Source organism: Abramis brama (assembly GCF_963993115.1).
Source record: "Abramis brama genome assembly, chromosome: 20".
Lineage (NCBI taxonomy): Eukaryota > Metazoa > Chordata > Actinopteri > Cypriniformes > Leuciscidae > Abramis > Abramis brama.
The window spans coordinates 16,341,883-16,367,304 of NC_139982.1; the positions used below are offsets into that span (position 1 = coordinate 16,341,883).

Here is a 25,422-nt window from a genome sequence, read left to right on the forward strand (position 1 = left end):
GAGTACAGTTAAGTGTTGTAGAGAACATGTAAGAGTTGTAGAGAACATGTAAGAGTTGTAGAGAACATGTAAGTGTTGTAGAGAACAGGTAAGTGTTGTAGAGAACAGGTAAGTGTTGTAGAGAACATGTAAGAGTTGTAGAGAACATGTAAGAGTTGTAGAGTACAAGTAAGAGTTGTAATGTACAGGTAAGAGTTGTAGAGAACATGTAAGAGTTGTAGAGAACAGGTAAGTGTTGTAGAGAACAGGTAAGTGTTGTAGAGTACAAGTAAGAGTTGTAGAGAACATGTAAGAGTTGTAGAGTACAAGTAAGAGTTGTAGAGAACATGTAAGAGTTGTAGAGTACAGTTAAGTGTTGTAATGTACAGGTAAGAGTTGTAGAGAACAGGTAAGAGTTGAAATGTACAGGTAGGAGTTGTACAGAACATGTAAGAGTTGCAATGTAGTTGTTTGTACGTTTAAATTTAGAATTGGGTTGATATTTTGTTAATTATCATCAAGCCATAAATAGTATAAATCAAATATGCAGTATTTTTTAAATGTGTCGGCCAGAGGAGGATGGGTCCCCCCTGCTGAGTCTTGGTTTCTCCCTACATTAAATTTTGTAGGGGAATTTTCCTTGCCACCGTCACCTTTGGCTTGCTCACTGGGGGTATTAAGGCACAATTTAACTAGTGTTGTGAATGAGACTATAAATTGAATGTAGCGATATAAAAGACTGCGTACCATGAAATAATGGCTTGAAAACGTGTCTTTAAATTGTCTCGCGGTCGCCTGTAGTCTCAGTTATTGGTTATTTGAATGCATTGTTAAAAAATAAAAATAATAAAAAATTAATACTCGTTTAATAAATCTTTGAATTAAATAAATCAGTTCAGCGCAATGACTTAAGCTCAATATAGCGAACAAGCAAATGACTCTGAGCTGGCTCTTTATACTGATTAAAAAAAAATATAGAGCTTCCAGTGAGGTCTGATTCACGGACAAATGACTCTTATGATCTGGTTATTTTAATGACATTGATGATTCTCCACATCGCCACAGTACAGGTCCACCTCCGCTCTACGGTCCGCCATACCACTATTACAGAAATAAAACAAGTAGCATAAACCAAGTAAAAAAAAAATGGATTAAGTAGTGATTCTTCCACAATACATAAGTCTCGACTGTTATTTATATCTTATAAAGTTTAATTAGAATGCTCAGATTGTATTTTATAAACTCAAGGATGTGTTGAGGGAGTGAAAACAACGACACAATTTCACACTGTAGTATTAATAAACTTGAGTTTATTCTGATTTCTTTTTCATGGCATTTATAAATTGATCCAGATATCTGTGACAGAAAAGTAGAAAATTTGAGGCATATTTACATTATTTTTCTTTATCGATTTCATTGTAATTGCAGTCTCATAGTTATGTTGGGCATATCTTACATTCACTCTTTGATCTTTTATACATTTTAAAATCCTAATTACATTCTCTTGTGGTCGCAAAAGTGTGCAACACCCTTCCATACAGTGACAAAAGATAAATGTGTGGGTAAAGTTGTAGCTGTAACAGTTGTAAAACTCACAAAAAAGTTAATATAATTTATTTTCCTAATGCAGCCAGTAGTAGCGTTAAAACAGACAGGTGCTGTAGACGGTAACTTTGTGACTGATCTCCTGGAGCAGTTCTTTCACAGCCTTCTCCAGATCCACCAGCTCATTGGCCTTGTCCTCCAGCAGCTTCTGATTTTCATCGTAGCTCTTCTCAAGATCTGCAAAACAACAGACGTTTAGCTCTTCCTAATTGAGAACACTAAAATCGAAACTGAAAACAGTTGTATGATAGTTCTTTTTAAACTAGTGATGCACCGAAATTTTGCCTACCAAAGATTTTAGATTCTGGACGAAATTATTTTGACCGAAACAGTGACGTTTAATTAGCATGTCGCGTTTTGATCGTGTTCACGTCTGTTTTGTTCACACAATTGAAGAGTCTCAACTTTTAAATTATGTGGATTTTATCACGAAATTCAAACAATAAATGTCGTTTTGGCATTCTTTTGTATCCGCTCAATTAGTGTTTCAATGCACTGAATTACATATTCATTATATTTTTACTGTTAGTAATGTCTTCATTCTATTATTAAAAGTTGATATAAAAACTGGCTAATGTGTGATTTAAATGTTTATACAACTTTTTTTTAATTTGAGTGTTGATTATTAAATGAATGACTAATTATTTGATTATCAAATAAACTTTCGGTTTTCGCCCAAGTGCATCCTGAATTTTGGGTTTCGGCCCAGAATTTTTATTTTTCAGTGCATCACTACTTTAAAGTGATTTCTGGGTTAAAACTTTTTAAACATTGAGGTTTATAGTCGCAGCTCTGTTACCCAGTGATGTGTGTAAAAGCTGGTGTTGCAGTTGCGCTTATTTCATGCAGATATGTGTAATAATTGCTTCGCAATTAGCAATTAGAAATGCACTGTCGACTTACTTTTCAGAAGCTGAAGTTTCTCGCTGGCCTGTAGCAACAGATTTTTGGCTTCCTGTTGGAGTTTCTCTGCTCTTTTCTTGGCCTCTGTCACTCCTTCAGCCTTCTGTGTGATCAGCTCTTCAACATTACTGTACTTGTCTTTCAGCTCTGAATCCAGATCCTGCATAAACGGTCAACCACAACATAAGAGGTTACAAACGCAAAACAGTTAATACCAAAAATGACGTAACATGTCCAGATATTACAATCACCTTTTTGAGCTGCTCGGCCAGTGCGTTAATGCTATCAGCCTCTTTCTCTGTGCTGTTGGCGCTTGTGGAGGTGTTGAGAGCCTTTTCTTTCAGCAGAGCTACATCGCTTTCCAGCTTCAGGAGCCTTCGGGTGGCGTTACTCAGTTTTAGCTCTGAGTCGGATGTCTCTGACTCCACCTTTTGTACAAAAGAGTCATTTAGATTCATTCAAAAGCAGCAAATTGTTCATGTCCAAAACAAGTCTAGAACTCAGTTGTTGAGTGGTGATAAAAACCAGTGTAGACTTACCGAGACCAGCAGGTCTTGTGTTCCCTTGATGTCAGCAGTGGCCTGTTTCAAGGCCTCGGTTACTGAACTCTGAGCGCGTTCAGCCTGCTGCAAGGCCTCCTTCACCATCTCAGCTGTGTCTTTGACATCTGACGCCTCCTTCCTGTGAAAAATAGAGAACAAACAAACGTGTTGTTCAATGAACTGGCCAGTAGGTGGCAATACTGCCACATTCCACAGTTCTAGATCAGGGGCCCACTAGGGGGCCTCAACAAACACTCAAAGGAGGCGCATGATAACTTAAATGTATTGAAATGAACAAATTGTTATTAATATATCTAAATACTAAAAAACAAACAGTATTTATTTTTCCCCATTCAATGATTATTGGTTTTATTGAAGAACATACAGAAACTTCTGGAATCAAGTTGAGTCAAATTGATTTATATAGCTCTTTTCACAACACAGAGTGTTTCAAAGCAGCTTTACTAACAATCATGTTGTTAATGATTATAATATCTTAATATCAACACGCTTTAAAGTCGCATTTAGCAGATTAGAGATTAGTGATAATATAGTTTACGCTTTGCAAAGATACAATCATTCATGTAGTTGAGATTTGCAATATAGTAGGATATACTGCTTTACGTGAGTGTGCTGTATGTATGCGGATGAAGTTCAATATAATATATTCAACTTTATATACAGAGCTGGGCGACAATCTAGTTAAAATTTTGCAACGGTATAAATAACCAAGCTATCGAGATTCTATATAGCAGAATCTTTTACATGAATATACTGTATGTACGCAGGCAAAGTAGGTTGTTCTATATAAACTTAAATTTTTTGCTGATATAACAATCAACCAGTTGAGATTTGCTATATAGTACACACTGCTTAGCATGAATGTACTGACTGTATCCGAGTTAGGTTGGATATACTTATAGTAGTTGTATATATCGAAATCACAAAAGTAATTTAAAATGGTAATTTAATATGCCAATACTCACAGTTTTCTAATGAAAAAAATTGGGAAAGGGGAGAGAGAGCCTTGAATATTATGTTGGACAATGAGGTTCCTTCAAGTCAAAAAAGTTGAGAACCTCTGCTTTAGTGTCCCATTACTTTAGCACTAGAGGCACAAATCCCAGGTTTTTTGTTATAAGAACTATTTAAATTGACTATTGCAAAAAATAACCTAGCATGCAAAATGGCAAATTTTGATAATCAGGTTGCAAAAATGGCAAACCTCATAGAAAAGTAGTAGAAGAATAAAAGGTTTTTGTGTAGCTGATTTGTGACCGGTGCCTGTTCAAACTGTATCAATCTGTTCTCAGGGATTGAGTATATCTCAGACCTGGCCTTGCGGGCTTGTTCCAGCAAGCTTTCTGCTCTCATGATGTCATTGGCGCTCTGGTTAAGGATGTCCTCCACATCTGTCAAGCTGCCCACGCGCTCCCTGATCTCCGCTGTCAGGTTCTGCAGCTGGGCTGGTGTGGTGGGCATCTGCATCTGCAGAACTTCATTGGCCACAGCCTCGATGCTTTCCAGGTCCGCTCCATCTTCTGAAGAAACAGACACAGTAGGAGTTGAAATTCAAGCCACTTTTCACCATCCGAGCAACTTAGCTCAAGGAAACTTGCTGAGTGTGTCTTACGAGTGAGGAAGTCTCGGATCTGTTTGATGAGTTGGCGTAGCTCCTCGTTGCTGCCGTCCACGCGCTTTTTGGTCTCATTGGTCTTCACCAGCACCTCCTGAGCATTTAACTTTGCTTCGTCTGCTTTCACCTTTGCCTCTGACACCTGAACAAACATATTAAGGACTCTTTACATGGATGTGATTTTTGCATATTTATCCCACCATCTGCAGGACACTACTAGCATGTTAGCCAGGGAAGTGCCAAAGTGTTACTCGCCAGTTGCCAGAAACTTTTTTTTATTCATTTTGACAACGCGTGGTGGTGAGATTGTGAAATTTTATCGCTTAGTGTGATCATCAAAATGTTAATAAATCATATAATTATATGGTCTGATGCGCTGCATGTTTCAGAGAAAAGCCCAGCACTGTGTTCATTTTCATGGTCAGGTTTTCCTTTTAGCCTGTCTTTAAAGAAAGGATCCTTAAAGAAGAAATCCTTGCAAATCGTACAAATTTTTTTATTTTTCAATGTCTTTAATGTCTTCAAAATGGCATTCAGCAGTTGACAAGTGAAAAGATCCAAATAGAGAATGAAAATGCAGAACATCTCTAGAAAATAATTGCAAAATCCTTTATCATATCAATAGCAGATACAGTGTCTGCTGAGAAACCTCACCATTTTGGACAGCTTGTCCACTTCCTCCATGGCGCTGATAATCTCCAGGTCAAAGTCCTTGGCTTTCTGCCAGGCATTGTGGGCCAGCGTGGCGAGGCCATCACATCCCTCTCCTCCACACTTCCTGTTCCCTTCCCCGTCCACACAGCTCAGGCCTCCACAGGGAGAGTCGGCACAGTTCTCAGAGCCAGCTGGACTACCACATGTCTGTATCCGAGGAGAGATCACAACGGTAAAACTAGGTTTTAAATGAGCAAAACTCACTGGCATGATGCTATGATGCTAGAGTGTTCTGGGTGGTTACAAATGTGGGTGTTTGTTTATTGGCCCAAGCTAAAAAAAACAGAAAATTCAATCACTTTTTTTATGTAATTGTACACCTTGGGAAGTATAATACAAAGCTTAAGATTTTGTGTGATCAGGAACAAAAGTCTAAGGATATCTAGGCAATTTTAAAGTGATGTCAAAATAGTTTTTCTTGCACTTGATTTGTTTCTGAAAACTAAACTTTTGCTAATTCTTCAGTGATAAGCTCTTGACGTAGACCATGATCATAAATCTGTTGACTGCTTTACCTTCTCGCTAAGCTCTGACAGGTCCAGAGTCTCTAGTTGTCCTGCCAGGTTGTCCAGTTTCGTCGAAAACTCATCCTGCCTTTGACTGAACTCTTCTTTGGTCTGGTTCATCAAGTCCTCCGTTTCTGTCCGCAGGACGGCAGACTGATTGACCAGGTTGTATGGGTCACTGGTGGAGGCATTGGCACGGACCTCCGCGTTCTGGGACTGCTCATAATATCGATTCACGCTGGCTCTGGCCCCTGTAGACCGAAAAAGACGGCTATTTTGAGGACACTGAAATAGACTGCACCATTGACCAACTCAAACCTGGTCTAAAGTCAATGTCGCAGTATTTTTTATTTTTTTGTTATTTAAAGAGCGCATTAATAATATGCTCCTATAGGCGGGTCCACAACGCACGTACAATCTGCTTATTACACACACAGGGATGCGCAGCAGCACACAAACATGACAAATATTAAAAATAAAAGGATTACAAGGTAAAAGATTAATATTGTGTACATAAAGATATGGTGGGCTTGTCCCGTAGATGTTCTGCTTGCACGCTTTAACTTCGCCTACGAGCCGATCCATTCCCTCACTAGAGAAGCGTTCAGTCTTTCCGCTTGCAAATTCTGCCATGTAAATAGCGAATCCACCATGGCGCAAGAGCAACTGGCTTTTAAAGGGAATGTGAGATGAAACTCTGATTAGTTTTTTGCACGTTACATCCCAAAACACACCCATTACTCATTATGAGAATAAGGACAACCCTTTTAGACCATGCGCCGGGAGCGCTGACCATTTTGCCTGTCGTTAAATTAGCAAAAATGGATTTGGACACGCCGTAAGTGCACTTGCGCTGTGCGCTTTAGACCATGCGCATAGATCGTTAAAATATGGCCCCTTAATTAAGTTATGTTACTCACCTCGAATGTCTGAATTCTTCACAAACTCCACCTGTTTCTGCAGGTCTTTCACCATCTGTTCTAGTTTCTGAGCTTCTTCTTTGAGGGAGTTCAGTTTGGTGTCCGTGCTGTTGTTGTCAGATGAGATCTCGGACAAGGTCTCCTCGGTCAGATTAAGGTTGGTGTTCATTTCAGCCATCAAGGCACTTTAGAGAAAGAGGATTATTCTTATGAGAAGAGTCAATGATCTCTCAATGTGAACTAATAAGAAGGATCTGCACTTGCTTCCACATCCCTAAGTAAGGATGTAACTTACGTAGCTTGTTCGAGAAGTCCCTGGAGCTCCGTTAGAGGCTGAGTGGCTGGATTCTGGGCGAGGATGTTGCGGATGGAGTTGGCGCTGCTTTCAACGTTATTGATGGTGGCCTGGTAGGGTCCAGTAATGCCAGTGGCTTTGATGGTATTGACCTTCTGGACCAGTCTGTGGGTCTGATTGGTGAGGTCGCCTACAATTACGTCCCATTCGGCAAAGCACTGGTGGCAACGCTCGCACTGTGGGAAGTCGCCCGTGAAGCCTCGAGCGCATGTGTCACATCGGGGACCGGAAACACCCTCCACACACACGCAGTGACCTGTGGCCTTGTTGCACTGCTGCTCCGCGATGCCTCTCGGGTCACAGTCACATGCTGAGAAAATATACAGGAACACAGAGGTTTAAGTACAGTTATTATCATTACTTAAAACTATTAAAAACATTTTTGGTACACACACATACATATATATACACATATATATATACAACATTGGTTAAGAAATTAAGAATTCAACAATGATGTGGTGTGCTTTGCATTGGTTAAATAATAAATTAGTAAAAGCTTGGCCAGATTTATGTAGATTGAGATCGACATCAGAAAAATAAAAATCTGTAAGGCAGAAAGAACTGAAATGTTAAACCTATGCAAGATTTGTAAGACAGCAGCTCATTTACTGGCATTTTCTGTCAACAGCTGCAAACTTTGAGTTCCAGTGACCTTATTAGGCTGGTGTTTAAAGAGTGAGTGATCGAGGTGTGAGTGGAAGCATGAAGGAAAAGACTGTTTGCCCACTTTAGTGCTGCACTGCTAGCGTTGTTTCAGAGTGTTTGGTGAACAAAAGGCAGTAACTGCCCACAATGACAGACGAGACACTTGGCAAACACCACATCAGGAATGACCTAACGTGAGGCCCTTAAACAAACACACTCATCCACAGAACATTCTAGGTTTAACAACCTTGTTAACCTTCATCAAGACCTATTTCACCCAAAAAAATCTCTTTTTAGATTCACAAGAATCTGAAACCCGTTTCTATTTTTTTTTTTATTCAGTTATCAACATAACCATTTAGCGCTCTTCCAAAACCTAGTTAATAACATTTGCTTTACCAAGTTATTATTTTTTTCAGCTTTTTTCAAATGGTTATATTTTTTATTATTTTAATAAATTGTTACTCATTGTCATGGATCACAAGATGTTACAGGCCATAAAAATATAATATTTTCTGTAAAAAGTGTCTTATATAGCTGAAAATCATTATTTCTTGTTGTCTGAATTAGTCATTTTTTTGTGTACTTTTGGTAATATTTCAATTATTGTATATATAAAAACCCTAAATAGACATTTTCCTAATTCTAAAACGTTCCTAACACATTAATTTGTTTAAAAATAACTTTCAATCTTATAAAAATGTGCCCATAAATTTTGCGTCAATTCTGTTACCATACTTTGCCTTTAAATTGGTGGAGTTGTACACCTTTGTAGTGCCAATCTGGCATTAGTGGGCAAGAAAATGATGCTACCTAGATAAGTTGGTAGCTCATTAGGAGTTGGAACAGAGCCCGTGTCTTTCTGGGTAGATAAGTAACCAGGAATTCAGGACAATACATGTGACACATACAATACGTGAATGGGGACCCTGTCTGGGATGGTTAATTTACTTAAAACGCATTCCAGTGTGTAGTGATTACACACACATTCCACGGGAAAAGACTCCTTCACCTAAGGGCACTAATGCATACAAGGTACTAGAGATAGGGAATTATCTCGGAGGTTAATCCCTGCTATTATCCAGGGGGCCTCAGGCGGCACCAGGGGTGTTTCTTGTTGGGACAATACCGTTTATGTGACCCCTGGAGATGGCGACTGGCATAGGAGTTTTTGTGATGGTGATTTTGTAGCAATTTACACCTTACTACAGACAAAAACACTACGACATGCTTTTACTGTCTAGGAACACATCTGCATTTTATTGTTTAAAACCTGGCTTGAGAATGAAATGAACCTTTTTAAAGTAGGCCTAAAATAAACACGCTTCTTGAAGATTGAATGCAATGCGTTTGTGTACTCAGCAATCGTTTACTTTACACAGACATACATGGCTAAGGCATGGGGATGTAAATCTTTAACATCTCACACGCCAGTCGAGAAGAGGAACCACAGTCTCCCAGCCTAGACCACCCTATTAACAAAGTCCAAAGTACTGCTGTTAAACATTCATGACGGTGTTAACAAGCTCTCGGAAATTATGCCTTTAAAAGCGTACCGACGTCTGGGTTAGTGATGTATTTGCCAGATTAGTGTAAACGGTAACCAGCCACGAAGCCAGCTCCCGCTGCATGAGCAATATCCTTTTTCTGTCAATGAATTAAATCTCAAACCAACTAAAGACCTGCAATTCTAATCTAACTGCCAGTAGGTTTTTATTCACAGATATAGTTTTACATGGCTGTCCGATGCAGGAAGGTATGTATCCCTTTCCATCTGTTTTTCATCGCCATGCAGATAAGGTTATTGTAAAAATGGGAGGAAAGCTATCCAGCAAAAAAAATAATAATATATGCTTTCACTTTCCTTTAATCCCTTCCTATTCTAGCTTATGATACTCTAAGAAAAGTCTGAAACTTTGTATTTTTAGCACTTCTAGTTTTTTTGCCTCTTCACAATTAATCGCTTGCTGTATTCCTCCTTTGTAATTCGCTTTGATTAAAAGTGTCTGCAAAATGAATAATTGTATATGTATCATTCCTTTCACAAGGGCTTTTAGAGTTTAAGTTGCATTCAAGGAAAATTTTCCCCAAATTGTTTTACCAAGGGATGCACCGATAGGAAAAATTTGGCCGATATGATAACCGATAATTCTTTATATTTGAAAACCGATAACTGATATATTGGCCGATAAATCTAAATCCAAATTTTATATAACTTTTAAGAGCCTGATTACAAAAACAAAAGTCTTACCAATAAAAGCCATGTCCCAAGCACACAATTATAATTTTATGTAGCTTATATAACAAACTTAAGCTGCACATGTCGCACTTAACTGTATTTTCCTTTTTTGAAGTGATTCAAATCATATTTCAAGCAATTCAAAACCATCATGAATCGCGAGTTTTTGTTTCCATAATATATATATATATATATATATATATATATATACACATACATATATACACATACATATATACAGTGCAATGCATAAGTGAATACACCCATGCTAAAGTTGACTAAAAAGAGGAATAAAAAATCATCTTTTGGAAATTGAACTTAATGCCTTAATTTAAAAAATTAGGAAAAATCCAACCTTTAAGGACACCAATTTTCTTTGTGAATGAATAATGTATCGTAAATAAATAAATGTTCTTCCTTAAAATACATGGTGCATAAGTGAGTACACCCCTATGTTAAATTCCCATAGAGGCAGGCAGATTTTTATTTTTAAGTATTTTTTTTTATTTTTTTTTAGGATACTATGCATCCTGATAAAGTTCCCTTGGCCTTTGGAATTAAAATAGCCCCCCATCATCACATAGCATTCACCATACCTAGAGATTGGCATGGTTGTATTTCAGTTAGCCTAAAAGCTAGTTTGATTTGCATTGAGAGATGATCTTATGGAAAGTACCCCATGCCAATCTCTAGGTATGGTGAAGGCTATGTGATGATGGGGGGCTATTTTAATTCCAAAGGCCAAGGGAACTTTATCAGGATGCATAGTATCCTAAAAAAAAATATAAAAAAATACTTAAAAATAAAAATCTGCCTGCCTCTATGGGAATTTAACATAGGGGTGTACTCACTTATGCACCATGTATTTTAAGGAAGAACATTTATTTATTTACGATACATTATTCATTCACAAAGAAAATTGGTGTCCTTAAAGGTTGGATTTTTCCTAATTTTTTAAATTAAGGCATTAAGTTCAATTTCCAAAATATGATTTTTTATTCCTCTTTTTAGTCAACTTTAGCATGGGTGTATTCACTTATGCATTGCACTGTACATATCACCTTTAAAAGCTCTACTAAAAAGCTTATCCACTAGTCTGAACTTAAAAACTGAAGTGCCATAACCGACCAGAATTCTTGATTGAAGAGCAAACCAGACACAAAATGTACAAGATAAACTACAACCTACAAAATCTCTAAACAAATCACATGTGGTTGGACAAAGCTCAAAGCTTGGGATTTCACAAGATTAGCAAACTAGTATTTAAGAGGAAACCACATAAAGCACAGCTCAAACTGAACAGACACTCAGTCCTGTGTTGGGAAAGAGAAGAGCATGTTGAGGGCGAGTCAACAGAAGGGTTATAGAGGGGTAACTGGATCTTAGAGGAACACAGGGGGCTTCCTGCTCCATCCGGACTCTTTAAACAAACGGAGGAGTGTGGGGGTGGAAAATATCTTGGTTAGAAAACCGCCTTTTCTGCTTAAAGAGAGTCCAAAACCTGCTCTACTGAAGGCCAAATGGCCAAAACGGGTAAATAAAGCAATAGTTTTAGCAAAAAATAAATAAATCTGCATTTCATTTCCTTTGTGTCATTCCAAAAACGTAGCATAAAACTGTTTATATGACTTGTGTGGATTTCTGTGAAACAGACCAAATTGTTATTCACTGAAAATCTCTTTCGACAACTTATTGGAAATGCTGATGGTGTCATATTTTACATACATCATCCTTGATTATGAGCTGTTAAATGAGCGGAGATTAGAAGTTCTAATGAAAAGCTTCACAACCATCTTGAAGGAGATCAGTAGATAGTAGACGCTCAGTCAGAATCTTACCCTGTCAAAAGCACTTTCCATTAAAGCACCAGAAAAGTTCAAATAGATTTTCAAAGATATGTTCTGCACAGCCACAAACACAGTCAGAGAGAGGACAAAAACTCTTTTCTGTGAAGGGGTACTGCGTCAGACACCCATAAGGGGAAAGCCCACGAATACAAAGGTGCATTGTGGGAGTAGAGAGGATATTGCGAGGCTTCGACAGATCCCCCCACGAGCTTGTCATGGTCACGCACATCTGGGGCGAATCAAAGAGTGGGACGAGGGCTTTTCCATTCTGCTACACATTCCTACAAAACTGGGTTGCCTATAGTTTTTATGGTTTAGAGTTTTGGCAGAACTCACCATTGGCGTGTTTCCACTGTCAGCAAAATGTGTTTAGTTGTGTTCTTTGGGTTTGTTTAATGTTCAGCAGTGATAATTAAAATTTAAGGTTTATTTCTTTTAAACTAAATTTATATAATCATTCTAAGGATAAAAAGTACAGACTACTGTCATAACCGAGACTACATGGGTGGGGAAAAAAATATAATCATTACAATATAAACTTAAATAATATATACAGTATATTTAATCATTCAAAACTTTGAGGTCGAATTGGGCTAAGATTTCTTATCGTTTTTGAAAGAAGTCTCTTATGTTCACCGAGGCTGCATTTATTTGATCACAAATTCAGTAAAACAGAAATATTATAAAATATTATTACATTTTAAAATAACTGTTTTCTATTTTAATATTTTTTTTAATAAAGCTGAATTTTCAGCATCATTACTCCAGGCTTCAGTGTCACATAAATAATCATTCTAATATGCTTATTTAATGCTCAAGAAACATTTATTATTATCATCAGCAATATTGAAAATACTTGTGTTATTTTTTATATTTAGTACACTTAATATTTTTGTAGAAGCCGTGATAAAAAAATTCAGGATTCGTTGATGAACAGAAAGTTTTAAATAGCAGCATTTATTTTAAATAGAAATATTTAGAAACACTATAAATGTATTTGTCACTTTTGATCAATTTAATGCATCCATGTTGAATAAAAGTATGAGATTCTTTCAAAAGTCTTATGAACCCAAACTTTTGAGATGATAGTGGAAATAATATACTACAAATTAAAACAAATAATGATATAAATAATATTAAAACCAATAATACACAGAGGAGCATTATAAATGTTCTTACTGTCACTTTTGATTAATTGAATAAAAGTGGTAAAAAAATCTTAGACCCTAAACTTTTGAAATAGTACATAATATAATATGAGTTAAATAATAATATAAATCATTAATATAATAGCCTAACTGTTTAAATATTTTCAAAATAAAATTAACAAAATAACGCCCCATAATATATTATTTCCTGGAGAAATACGTCCCATTATTAAAGTTAAATGCACTGCAGATGTTATAAAAGATTACCATAATTCACTGGGTAATTTAATGCACTAATATTTTTCATTATTTTCTGAACTCACCGTGGCATCTGACCTCAGGGTTCCCCCAGAACAGTTCTCTACACTCTCGGCAGGATCTGCCACCAAACCCAGGTTTACAAGAGCACTGGCCCATTATCTAAAGCACAGAGGATAAAAACAACACAAATGAATCCATCTGAAAATGTGTACTTTGTTACTATCCCAAACATGCGATGGCTGTGAATGCGGTCTAACCTCATTGCAGGAGGAGCCGAAGGAATGGTTGAGGTCGCAGTCGCAGGCCTCGCAGCCTTTCCCGCTGGCCATGTTCCAAGTGTCCGGAGCGCACTGATCGCACTGCTGGCCCACCACGTTGGGAAGACATTGGCACTGTCCGCTGTTTAAGTCACAGTTGCAGTCCCCCTGAGAAGGGCACGTCTCCTTAGCAGTGCCCATATTATTACAAACACACTCTGAGAAAGAAGAGGACAAACTTTTGAAAACTCAGGGGCCAAGAATCAAATCCATACTTACACAAGATGCACAATATGTACGTTTTTTAAACGGCCTTTTAATTGTTTTTTTATATACTAGTAAAAAAGCCTTTAACTCTTTCCCCGTCACTGATGTAATTTTCCGGCATACGGTAGGGGGCGCTATTAAACATCTTCTGAAAGAGTACAGAATCTGCGGATCAAAACAGACGAAGAAGAAGCAGAAACAAGCGATAGATCCAAAGACACTTGAAGGCAAGCCTGCAACCTTAGCAGAAAAAAGCGTAACACAGGCTAAGGGAAGGAGACGTCAATGGAGGAGAGGCCTATCGACTAATCTTCAATATGTTTGCTCTTGAACATTAGTTTTGGATTGATCTACTTATAGAGTTTACACCGGAATAAAATGTTGTTTTATAAGAGAAGTCACAGACATTTGCACGACAGATATGATTGGTATCCGCAAACAGTGATTGACTGTCGCACAACTTCAATGACGTCAAGGCTGTAATGTGATTGGTTATCCAGGCACACATGATCCAAGTTGGCCGTTATGCTTTCTCCAATGGTAGAGCCACGTATCTCCCAATAATTAGACCATCTCTGATAGAAGATTGATTACGCACATGTAAAATAACACGATCATCAAACATTAAACAGCATATAAATCAAAACTGCCTAACGTTACAGAATAAAATGTCGACCCAGGAAGGGTTAACGACTGTGAAGCTTTGTAGGTGTTGATGGACTCGAATCGATCTACTCCATCTGTGTTTTGATCATTGTTTTGAATCCGTTCCGGACAAAGTCTTTGACAAAAACACGATTTTCTCAGCTTTTTGTTTAAAATGTTGTTGTTTTTATTAGACATAAAGCTTTCAGCATAAAACAAGCTGAAAAAAGCTGTATGTTCAGATATTCATACAACTAAATATTCTGGGGGGCATAAAACTTTTGTGAAAATGCTGACACTGACTGGCAACTTAAAAAAAAAAAAAAGGCTGGCGAGGAAAGAGTTAAACTAGATTTCAAAAACGAAACTTTTCAATTGTACATTATCATGTTTTAAATAAAAATATGTATTAATCAGGCATTGTATTGGCAATAATACGGAAGAGGATTAGGACCAAGCAATAATAAAAAAATAAAACCATCTCGAGATTAAAGTCATTATAATGCGAGATTAAACTCGTTAAATTTCGAGAAAAAAAGTCGAAATACAATCTTGAGAATAAACTCATTAAATATTGAGAATAAAGTCGTTGTGTTTCGAGAAAAAACGTGTTAAATTTTGAGAAAAAAAGTCGAAATACAATCTTGAGAATAAACTCATTAAATATCGAGAATAAAGTCGTGTTTCGAGAAAAAACTCGTTAAATTTCGAGAAAATAAGTCGAAATACAATCTTGAGAATAAACTCATTAAATATCGAGAATAAAGTCGTTGTGTTTCAAGAAAAAACTTGTTAAATTTCGAGAAAAAAAGTCGAAATGATCGTGAGAATAAACTCATTACATTTTTGTATTTCGACTTTTTTTCTCGAAATTTAACGAGTTTAATCTCGCATTATAGTGACTTTAATCTCAAGATGGTTTTATTTTTTTATTATTGCTTGGCCCTAATCCTCTTCCATACAATAATAATTGGTATCACCCAAAATATCTATATCACTGCATAACTCAATTTTAAATGCCAAAAATATGTAATAAAATGTTTGGATCATATTTTTGGAAATGTTCAGTACTGAAACGGACTTCTTCAAAAACTTACTTCTGCAACTCTGGGTCAGTGCATTGCCGTAATAACCAAGCTTGCAACGGTTGCAGTCCTCGCCCTCCGTGTGGTACAGGCATTTGAGACAGGCGCCCGTGCGGGCGTCACAGGACCCCGGGTCCTGCATGTCAATGTTATTATTGCACTGACAGGAGCGGCATTCTCCGCCCACCTCGTGAGGGTTTCCGTAATAACCAGGGGCGCATTCTTCACACCTGGCACCTATGGGCGACATGAGATGTGTTAAATTACAGCTTTCACTACAAAAAAATTACATCTTGCAAGATGCAAAAAGAAAATACACATTTCAAGACAAAAAAAAAAAAAACCCAAAAAACATATTCTTCCACATACACTACGTTACAAAAGGTTGGAATCTTTTTCTTTTTTTTAATCAAAGGAAATCTCATGCTAATCAAGTCTACATTTATTTGACCAGAAATACAGTAAAAAGAATATTATTGTAAAATATTATTACAATTTAAAATAACTGTTTTCTATTTGCATATATTTTAAAATGTAATTTATTCCTGTGATCAAAGCTGAATTTTCAGTATCGTTTCTCCGGTCTTCAGTGTCACATGATCCTTCAGAAATCATTCTAATATGATGATTTGTTGCTCAAGAAACATTTCATATTATCATCAGTTATTTTAAATGGTAATAATATTTCACAATGTTACTGTTTAACTGTATTCTTGAATAAATAAATGCAGCCTGAGTGAGCAGAAGAGACTTCTTTCAAAAACATAAAAAATCTGGAAAAGATTCTAAACTTATACGACAAGTTCTAGCGTGTGTCATGATGACAGATGCTGTTATAAGATGTGTGGTGTTTACCTTTATGTCCCTGGTTACAGACACAGAACACCTGGTTGGAATCGAGACTCTTATAACAAGCGCCGGAGAACTGTCGGCCGCTGCCGGGACCGTCGGGACACATGCAGGGGCGGCAGTGGTCTCCAGAGCCCAGGACAGGGTCACCGTAGTAGCCGTTCAAACACCTGCGGAAGTGATTTGATGAGTAAAAGCCTTTATTTCAACCTATATTGTTGAACAAAGAAAACAGTAACTAACCTCTCGCAGTTGTGGCCAGTGGTGTGGTCCCTGCAGGACAGACACTGTCCGGTGTGCGGGTCACACTGCTCAGCGTGGCCGTTGCAAGTGCAGGGGCGACAGTTAGGGAATCCCCAGTGTCCCGGCAGACAGCGCTCACACTGCCGCCCATACGCTCCGGGAATACATTCACACTGACCCGTGGCCTCGTGGCAGAAAGAGTGGACAGACCCTTCAGGACTGCAATCACATGCTAAATAACAAGAGAACAGAATTACACTTGTGAAATACATTTTAGGAATCGTCTATCCACCTTATTCCTGACGACCTTACTGCATTTTAAATTATGGGTGGCACTTCCAGTTTGGGGAACTTCCATTCAAAAAGGCTGAAATGAATCATTTCAAATCATAAGGTTGCCCTACAAATAAAGCTGATCTGTCAGTTTGACTGGATGAGCTGTCAATTTTCCTTCATGATTTATTTTCAGACATCATGAGAATAACGTTATACTTGGTATTTTAACGTGACATGTTATAACATGAATATCTATGGCAAGAAATCTTTTCAGTCGCCGCTTTCTTTTCCTCGTGATTATTTTCTTTTTCCCCTTTGCAATCCGTTGTAAAAGTATGAAAATGGACAACATATACTGCACAATTTAATCTACAATATATTCCATTAATAATTCACTGGAATGCACGAAGAATCTCTCGTTGTTCTCCTCAAATCCTCACGTCTCTTTCCAGGTTAGTTTTCACAGGTGCAATTTATTATCAGTCAAAATGATGGAAATCACTTTGAAATAGTATCACGTAATGCTGAAGTTAATGAACATTTTTGATTTTAAGGCTACATAAGTTACATAATACAGATATTACTACAGTGATTAACCAAAGACTCGCACTTTTGGGGTTATTTGATCTGTTGAAAGTACCTTGTTGATGCTTTTACACTTTTAAATTCCCTTTTAATGTTCAATGGTTGAAGGGTGAATAGATTAATGTCATCTCATTGTGACACTTTTTTTAACGTATTGCGTTCATAGAGCGAGCGTTTCACTGATTGTTTACAGCTTAACGGAAGTTACACCCATAATTCACGCAAAGCATCATGGGGTCTAGGAATAAGGTGGATACATGGTGCAATCTATATTATAGACTAGTGTTCTCACGATACTGGATTTTGATACGATACTAGGGGTGTAACGATACCCTAATTTCACGATTCGATACATATCACGATACTGAACTCACGATACGATATTATTGCGATACTCCAAGACATATAATAAAAGGTTAAGAAAAAATGTACTGTTGATTAAATGCTAAATTTGATATAACATTGTGGGTGTAAATGAATAGGCTCGGACAATGGTGACACCAGAATAAATATATTCATGATTCTGAACCTGAAAATACAGAATTATTTTAGACGACTATGCTTGTACTCTGTCACTGGCTGCTAGATATATTTAAAATAATGTAGGCCACTTTTTACTGGTAGCATTATCAGGACCCACTAATATTCCCCCATTATTATACATTATATTCAACATAATATATTGTAGTTTAATGTAGTACTGACTCTGAAAACTTAAATATTTTCTCACAGGGTAATTTTTATTTTGGGTGAACTATACACGATACTTATTGTTACCATCCACGATACATATTGTTGCATTTTTGTATTGCGATATATTGTGACACGATATATTGTTACACCCCTATACGACCTTGAAAAATATTGATATTTGATACCTTTTTTTTGATACCATGGGGAAAACCGCCATACAGATCATAATTATTTGATAATTTGGGTAATTTTGTTGTTATAGCTTACACACAGCACAATGTGAATCATTGAAATATATTTACTAAAAAAAAAAGACAAGTAAACAGTCAGTAATAAAATAAGAACAAATAAACAAATTGCAAACGATAGCACAAATAAATACACTAGAATAAAGAGACAAATGAAATAAACATGGCTTTAAGTTTTTCAGGTAACAGTATTCAGGTATGAAATACTACAGAAATAAAAGTAATCAAATGTAAAATAACACTGGATAGTTTTCGTTGTAAAAATTTAATACAGGTTAATGCTTACAATTAAAGTTACAAAAGTTATTCAGTCAAGAGCAGCGAGTGATTTTTGCAGCAGGTTTATTGGGCTGCTGTCACTTTAAGAGTTTATGCACTGATCCAATATACTGTTACACAGCATGAGTTTGCTCTCAGTTATTTACATTCCAAAACTGACTGCATTTACCTGAATACTCTGCAAGACTGGCATTTTGACATAATTTTGTATGTATTTGACCGTTTAAGCGCAATAAGCCACAAAAAAGAAGTAAATTTGGTACTCGCGAGCTGTTTGAGAGACAGCTTTATGAGAGCGCCACTTATATGGATTAGTTGTGCATGTGCTCATGCTGTGAGCGCGAAACCTGTGGGAATTACTAAAATGATGCTTAATACAAGCAATATTTAAGCCAGAGCGAATGAGACGAATGAGAAAAACAGGAAAATAGGAACGCAAAAAATATATTTGTTGCACTTTCCATTCACCACTGTAGTAGTTTACCCAACTATGACAAACCCCATAAATGTGAAAAGAGTCCACTGGCAAGTTGTACTTACGCCTGCAGCCTTGCGGCCCAAAAAGGAAGGTAGACGGGGCGCACTTGTCGCAGTTCCTGCCAACCACGTTGGGGCGACACTGGCACTGCCCACCGTTGGGGTCACAAACAGTGCTGAGAGAGCCCTGCGGGTCACACTGGCAGGCTGAGAGAAGAGAAACATATTCAGTATTAGCAATATTAACAGAATTGAATTTATCAGTTTGAGCATTTTCTTTCTAATTAATTTTCTTTTTCACTGAGTTATCCATATTTTCTCTGCATTTTTGAGATCGACCAATCATTTTCTTCTGATATTTAAGCATTTTTTCTTAATTGGATATTAGTTTTGTTATCCATTCTCTCTGGTGGATGTGCACACCTCATAAATCACACTGAGATAATTCACCAAAGTTAAAGGTGAACATGGGTTTACAAAGTAGAACATGTTCAGGCATCAACATCCTTGGATCCAGGAACAACATTCCAATCAACCAATCAAATCTTCTACATCAGTGTTATTCACCTATCATTTCCCTCTGATTTTAGGGATAAGTTATGGGTAGGGGTAGGTTTAGGCGTAGGCGTAGGACTACATTTTCGGACAGGAATGTCGTTCCAGGATTAACAAAATATGTTGATCCAGGGACATGTCTTACTTGGCAAAATCATGGCGACCCAAGTTAAACTCGACACCTCAGCGGCTCTGAGTTAAAATAGCCTGCGTAAAAATGCTTATTTAGTGACTTGGCATGTCATGACACCATGAAAGACCTGAAAAATCCAAAGTTACTGGTGCAGGCCAAAGGTTCTTTAAACCAAGCTTCAGTACTAGAGGATTGCTAAAGCAGTAATAATGTGACACTAAGGAGAAAAGTAGCAACACCACAAATGTAACCACTTTTTCATATTAGCGTGACAGTAGTTTCTCTTAAAAAATAATGTAGCTTTTTCTAGTAACAAGCTGCACTTGTAGTGCCAAAAGATGTAATGTCGATGGCTTTTATGCCAAGTGGAGCTTTACAGTCCAGCAAATTGAGGCACAAACGCCTTCTAGAATGTCAGACGATATAAAAAAAATCTCAATGTTTTATGATCTTTTGATGATATGCGATATATCTCTAGATTTATGTATTTGCTCTGAAATGGAAATTGCTCAAACCAACATTTCTGAATTTTTTTTAAATCATTTTTGGCAGGTAGAACACAATTAAACATCTAGGTTTAAAATAAATTAGTTTTCATTTTTTTTTTTTATTAAAAAATAAAAAAATCTGAATTAATTGATCTCACCAACTGTAACACCATTTTTCCTGCTAAATAAATAAATCGGATACAATATTAAAACAGTTTTATTTGTTACAATTGGTGTAAATTTGTCTATTCAAGTTTAATGTAGTCCATTAATTTGCCATTCTGTGTAATATACTGCTCTGATTAAATGATATCATCAGATTTACCATCAGATCGGTTATATATTTAAAAAGATTGTCTCTTTAAATAGCTTCAATGTATCTATTTATTAAAGTGTAGCCTTGAACTGTAGCTTACTTTTCCTAGAAAGGAGTTTGACTGTAGTTTTTACATTAAGTATCGCATGAAGCATGACAAGTTACAGTTTCAAAGCATCTTAAAGTATGACGAACACATCTTTCTAGTAGTACTGTGTTTTGATATGTTTGATTTTGTCATGTGGAGGTGAACGTTTTCACACCGATATTTATAGTCAGCAAAGCTTTTGTTCTGATTTATGCCTCTAGCCATGTCTTTTGCTTTTCTTCTTGCCCTGACAGTCGATGAAACTGTAAAGTCTCAGACAGGAAGCATGCAAGGCAGTATAATTACGCCTGAGGCCTCGTTACAAGCTCTGACACGACGCAGGAAAGCACCTCCGCTGACGGAGGAAAATGAAAGCTGAATGAATGATGACAGAATGAAGACTGGCACATCTATCATAAAGGGAAAAGGGGATGCTTATGTGGTTAGAGAATGGAGCCAATCTCATGCGATGATGACAGAGTGAGCATTTGTACGTGTGTGCACTTTAAACAACAGATCGAAACAGAAGTCGAAATGCCACATTTGATTATACAGTGTAAAAAATTATGATAATAAGTTACAGTATGACAACATTTGTTTTTACAATTACAAAATAAGTTAAGCAATTTGTTTTAAACTTTTTTTTAAAGTTATACAAGATTCAACTCATTTCAAGTCAATTTTATGTAATTTAAGTTGAAATTACTTGAAAATTTAAGTTGATTGTACTTAATGTAAGGCAGCAACTTTTTTATAGTGTAGAACTAGATTTTTTTTATCAAACAATAACTAATAATTTGAATTTGTGTAGATTGTGTACCTTTAACTCCCTGGTGCAGAAGAGCCGACACACTGAAGATGTAATTTCTGCAGATGTCGGTCATGGGGGTTTTCACCACAGCTTGGCTGTTCTCCAAACAGCGGTAACGCTGGAAGGTTTCCCAGGCGCTGTTGGTCACCAAGTCCCCAGCCTCTGATCCAGAGCCAGAGAAAATATCCAAGTTTTTGCAGTGTGGCATGAGGACGATCTGAGGGCAAGGATCAAAATCGAACAATCAGCATTTGAGGATTCCGATGCAATTGAGCCTTTCTGTTTTGAGGGTAAAGCTTACCGAGTCGATGAGCGTGTACGGCGACTGCATATCGCTGAGAGCCGAGTATAGAGACAGACTCAAGCGCACGGTGTAGTTCAAGCCCTCTTCAAAACACACAGGCCTGGGCAGCACCACATACCTGATGGGTAAAACCAAGAGAATTCAATTTCTCAACACTCAAAGACATTGGCTTCCAAAACCTAGTGAGCTGCCTTCTATACACAGTTAACATTGTTCGGCATATTATCATGGTCAAAAGCAAGTAATTTCAATAGGAGATTCCCCCATGCAGATTTGCAAACAAATGTGCTGCATGGTTTGAAAGTGACTTCTGTGTGAGCTGCACTACATACACTACACTTGACAACAGACAATAAAACTTTTTTTGCCTTCAAGCAGCACCCTAACTGAAGTGACACCTCATAATGACCAACGCTATCTCACGACCAATTCGTACGAATTCGTACGAGTGTTAAAAAGGTGGCTAATTCGTACGAATTCGTACGATTTGTCTAAACCCATGTGATGGGTAGGTTTAGGGGCGGGGTCAGGGGTAGGTCATTCGTATGAATTCATACGAATTGGGCAATTCGTAAAATATGTACGATTTAGCAAAAATCGTACTAATTCGTACGAGTGAGGTCGTATGAATTCGTACGAATTAGCCACCTCGTAGAATTCGTATGAATTGCCGTGAGATCAGGCTGTAATGACTGATCTGGAATGTTCTACATAGGCAAGGAACTCTGTGTTACACAAACAGACTCAGCTCACAATTGATTTTAAGGGAGTTTTACATTAGCATGTTGCTAAGCTAACAGCGTGATACTTAAATAAGCATAAAAAATTATAGCACATAAATCTTGAGTTTTAATTAGATGCAACTATTTTTTGTTCTATTTATTATTAGGTTTTGTATTAAATAAATATATCTATAATCAACATTTCTACGGATTTGTGGCAATGCATTCTGGGATTGCATTCTATGTAAAGGATACTTGCATCACATTTATGTTCAGTTTAGCTCAGTTCATGGACTTTTAGTTAGTTTTTTCTCAGTTCCTGTTTTCCTTTGTTTGTATTCCCGCACTTCGTAGTTGCTATGGTCACTGTCATTATTAGTTAGTTGAGTTCAGCTGTGTTTGATTAATAATCTTGTTTAAGTCACTACTTAAGTTCTTCACGTTTACGTTTATAGTGCATGTTGCTCTGCCTGTTATCATTACAACTTAGTGTTGGAGCTGTAAGTCTTCGTCTGCCTTCCTGCAACCACCCGTGACAACATGAGATGCTGCCTTAAAATTTGGTCAAAATAAGCATAATGTTGCTCATTACCATTAGCAACATCCTTTCAGTGTTATTTTATTATTGTTTATATAGACCTTATGCGCCAGAGAAACGAGGGCGCCGCCATCTTTAGAATATTGTCTTTGAACTTCCGTTTTTGCGGTCGCTCTGTATATTTCTATGGCGCTGCTATCCAGGAGTAATTAGCTTTTGAAGTGGATTTACTTAATGTAAAGTTAATGAAAGTTATCATGAGGATTGTAATGTTTAAAGCAGATGACTAAACAAATGTCAGTCGATCGGGAAGATTTTAAAACGAGCCGTTCATTCATAAATAAGCAAGATCGCTGTGAAAATACAGATCGGAAGTCAAAAGACAACGAGCACAGCGCTGAAAAGGGGCGTGGCTACATAAGGTCTATACTAGTATAGTTTTTAATGTGTATTTTTAATAAGCTTTTATTTTATATTTTCAGTTGTCAATTTGTATTTTTTTGTTGTTGTTGTTGTTAATATTACTATTTAGGCTGAATTTTTTTTTTTTTTTCAGTTTTAATTCAGGTTTAGTTTCTGTTTATTTTCAGTTAGTAATTTTAGTGCTTCATCTTAAACTTATTTCAGTTAGCTGTCAAAGCAACATTTCTAAGTTTTTCATCTAATATGTTTATTTTATTTTGGCTTTATTTCAATTACCAAAAGTGTTTTTAATCATTTTAGTTGAAGTTAACCATAATAACCCTGAAGCCTTTGCATCAGGAGCAAATCTACAGTATTATGACATGAAATACTTCCTATGTAGGAAGCACACTAGTTACGCAGCACAGAGCTGGTCTGTCATTATTGTTGTGGTGATGAAAGCGAATGTGCATCAGGTGGTTTTTCTTTCTTTTCTCACGATGCATCAGAAATCGAATACTTCCCTTTTATATAGTATGTGAAAAAACGACACCAACAGAGCAGTATGTCCAAATAATAGCTGGCGAAAAGTACCTGGATGACCTACTACTTCTGTCGAGATTCTGAAGTGCACATTCCATGGACACTTTACTATCCCATGAGGCCACGGGTCACATGACAGTAACAACATGGCGGATGAATTTCATTCATACTCTCCAAATTCATACTATATAGAATGTACTTTTTTAACGGTCGCAAAGTAAACTCAACTCAAGTGAACCTACTCAAGCAGTACGTGATTTCAAGCGTAGCACATACCTGGATCCAGGATGCAGAGACACCATCTGGTTGTCATCATCGGGCATTGTGTTGGCACAGCGGCTGTCGGCGGTAATGACGTGAGGCCTGATGACAGTCATCAACACTTCTTCCCACTGCTCTGGCAGCTACAGACCATGAAAGAGCAAAAAGATGATGTAATGATGTATGTCTGCTGAAGATGCCTGCTTACCCTTGAACTCGAGAGAGGACTGATGAAACATGTCCCAGCTGACTTCAGTCAGAACTACAACTGCGTCATATTAATTACACTGTATAATACTCGTATTGACATTTGACTCTTGAAGATTAGTAGAGGAAGTCACCTGAGGTTCATATCGGATGATGATGTCATACTCCATAGAGTGGGGAATGTTGTCAATGCTGAATTCAAGATAGGCACCTTCAGGAACATTCACAAAACCAATGCCAGTCCAAGTAGGGGATCTGTCCTGAGGGTGTGTTCTCGGGACAACGGTCACACCCTGCAGAGAGACGGAGAGATAATTGGGTCAACCACTGGGTCAAATGAGGACTTTGATAAATGGGAATAATGAAGACACCTACTGGTCCAAATTTGGCGTCCTCTGCTTCATAAGTGTAGTGGTCCAGAGCGATGAAGTAAAAACCAGATTCCACCTGGTCGCAGCGCCTGCCAAACATGTGCTCGCGACACTGACACTGGCCTGTTTCTGGAGAACAACTGGGAAATGAGAGGTTAAGAGGTTTAGATGGTTCGTCTGAATGGTCTTGAGAAAAATAGTCAAGATACAAAACCTGTGAGGAACGGCACCCAACTGATTGTTGGACTGCGGTTAAAGCCTGCCTATGTAATTTATGTAAATAGAGTTTTCTTATTGGACGATATTGCCAGTTCAAGGCTTAATCTGGGACTAAGAAACATTCCTTTTCATTGCTTTTTCAGGCCTCCTGCCAGTAGTTTCTCAACAGGCTGATACAACTTGTTAGAAGGACAGTGCAGTAGGAGTAGAAAGTAAGTTTTTCTGAAGAATATGAGTATGTGTATTGTGTATGTGTA

The 25,422-nt window shown here is 37.3% G+C and overlaps 1 protein-coding gene across 1 annotated transcript in view; it reads right to left on the minus strand.

Moving 5' to 3' along the window:
* Positions 1-1,272: 1,272 nt before the first annotated feature.
* The window catches only part of lamb1a (laminin, beta 1a), a 45,739-nt gene continuing 21,589 nt past the window's right edge, over positions 1,273-25,422 (minus strand). The window contains exons 13-33 of the mRNA XM_084094480.1: positions 24,951-25,086; positions 24,710-24,868; positions 24,384-24,511; positions 21,900-22,020; positions 21,608-21,815; positions 19,271-19,414; positions 16,650-16,881; positions 16,413-16,576; positions 15,570-15,794; positions 13,561-13,778; positions 13,366-13,462; positions 7,101-7,470; positions 6,806-6,990; positions 5,895-6,136; positions 5,320-5,526; positions 4,663-4,807; positions 4,363-4,570; positions 3,027-3,168; positions 2,739-2,915; positions 2,488-2,647; positions 1,273-1,761 (exon numbers count right to left, since the gene is read on the minus strand). Coding sequence (XP_083950606.1) covers positions 1,622-1,761; positions 2,488-2,647; positions 2,739-2,915; positions 3,027-3,168; positions 4,363-4,570; positions 4,663-4,807; positions 5,320-5,526; positions 5,895-6,136; positions 6,806-6,990; positions 7,101-7,470; positions 13,366-13,462; positions 13,561-13,778; positions 15,570-15,794; positions 16,413-16,576; positions 16,650-16,881; positions 19,271-19,414; positions 21,608-21,815; positions 21,900-22,020; positions 24,384-24,511; positions 24,710-24,868; positions 24,951-25,086 — 3,808 coding nt within the window. The 3' untranslated portion in view covers positions 1,273-1,621. The remainder of the gene's footprint in view (positions 1,762-2,487; positions 2,648-2,738; positions 2,916-3,026; positions 3,169-4,362; positions 4,571-4,662; positions 4,808-5,319; positions 5,527-5,894; positions 6,137-6,805; positions 6,991-7,100; positions 7,471-13,365; positions 13,463-13,560; positions 13,779-15,569; positions 15,795-16,412; positions 16,577-16,649; positions 16,882-19,270; positions 19,415-21,607; positions 21,816-21,899; positions 22,021-24,383; positions 24,512-24,709; positions 24,869-24,950; positions 25,087-25,422) is intronic.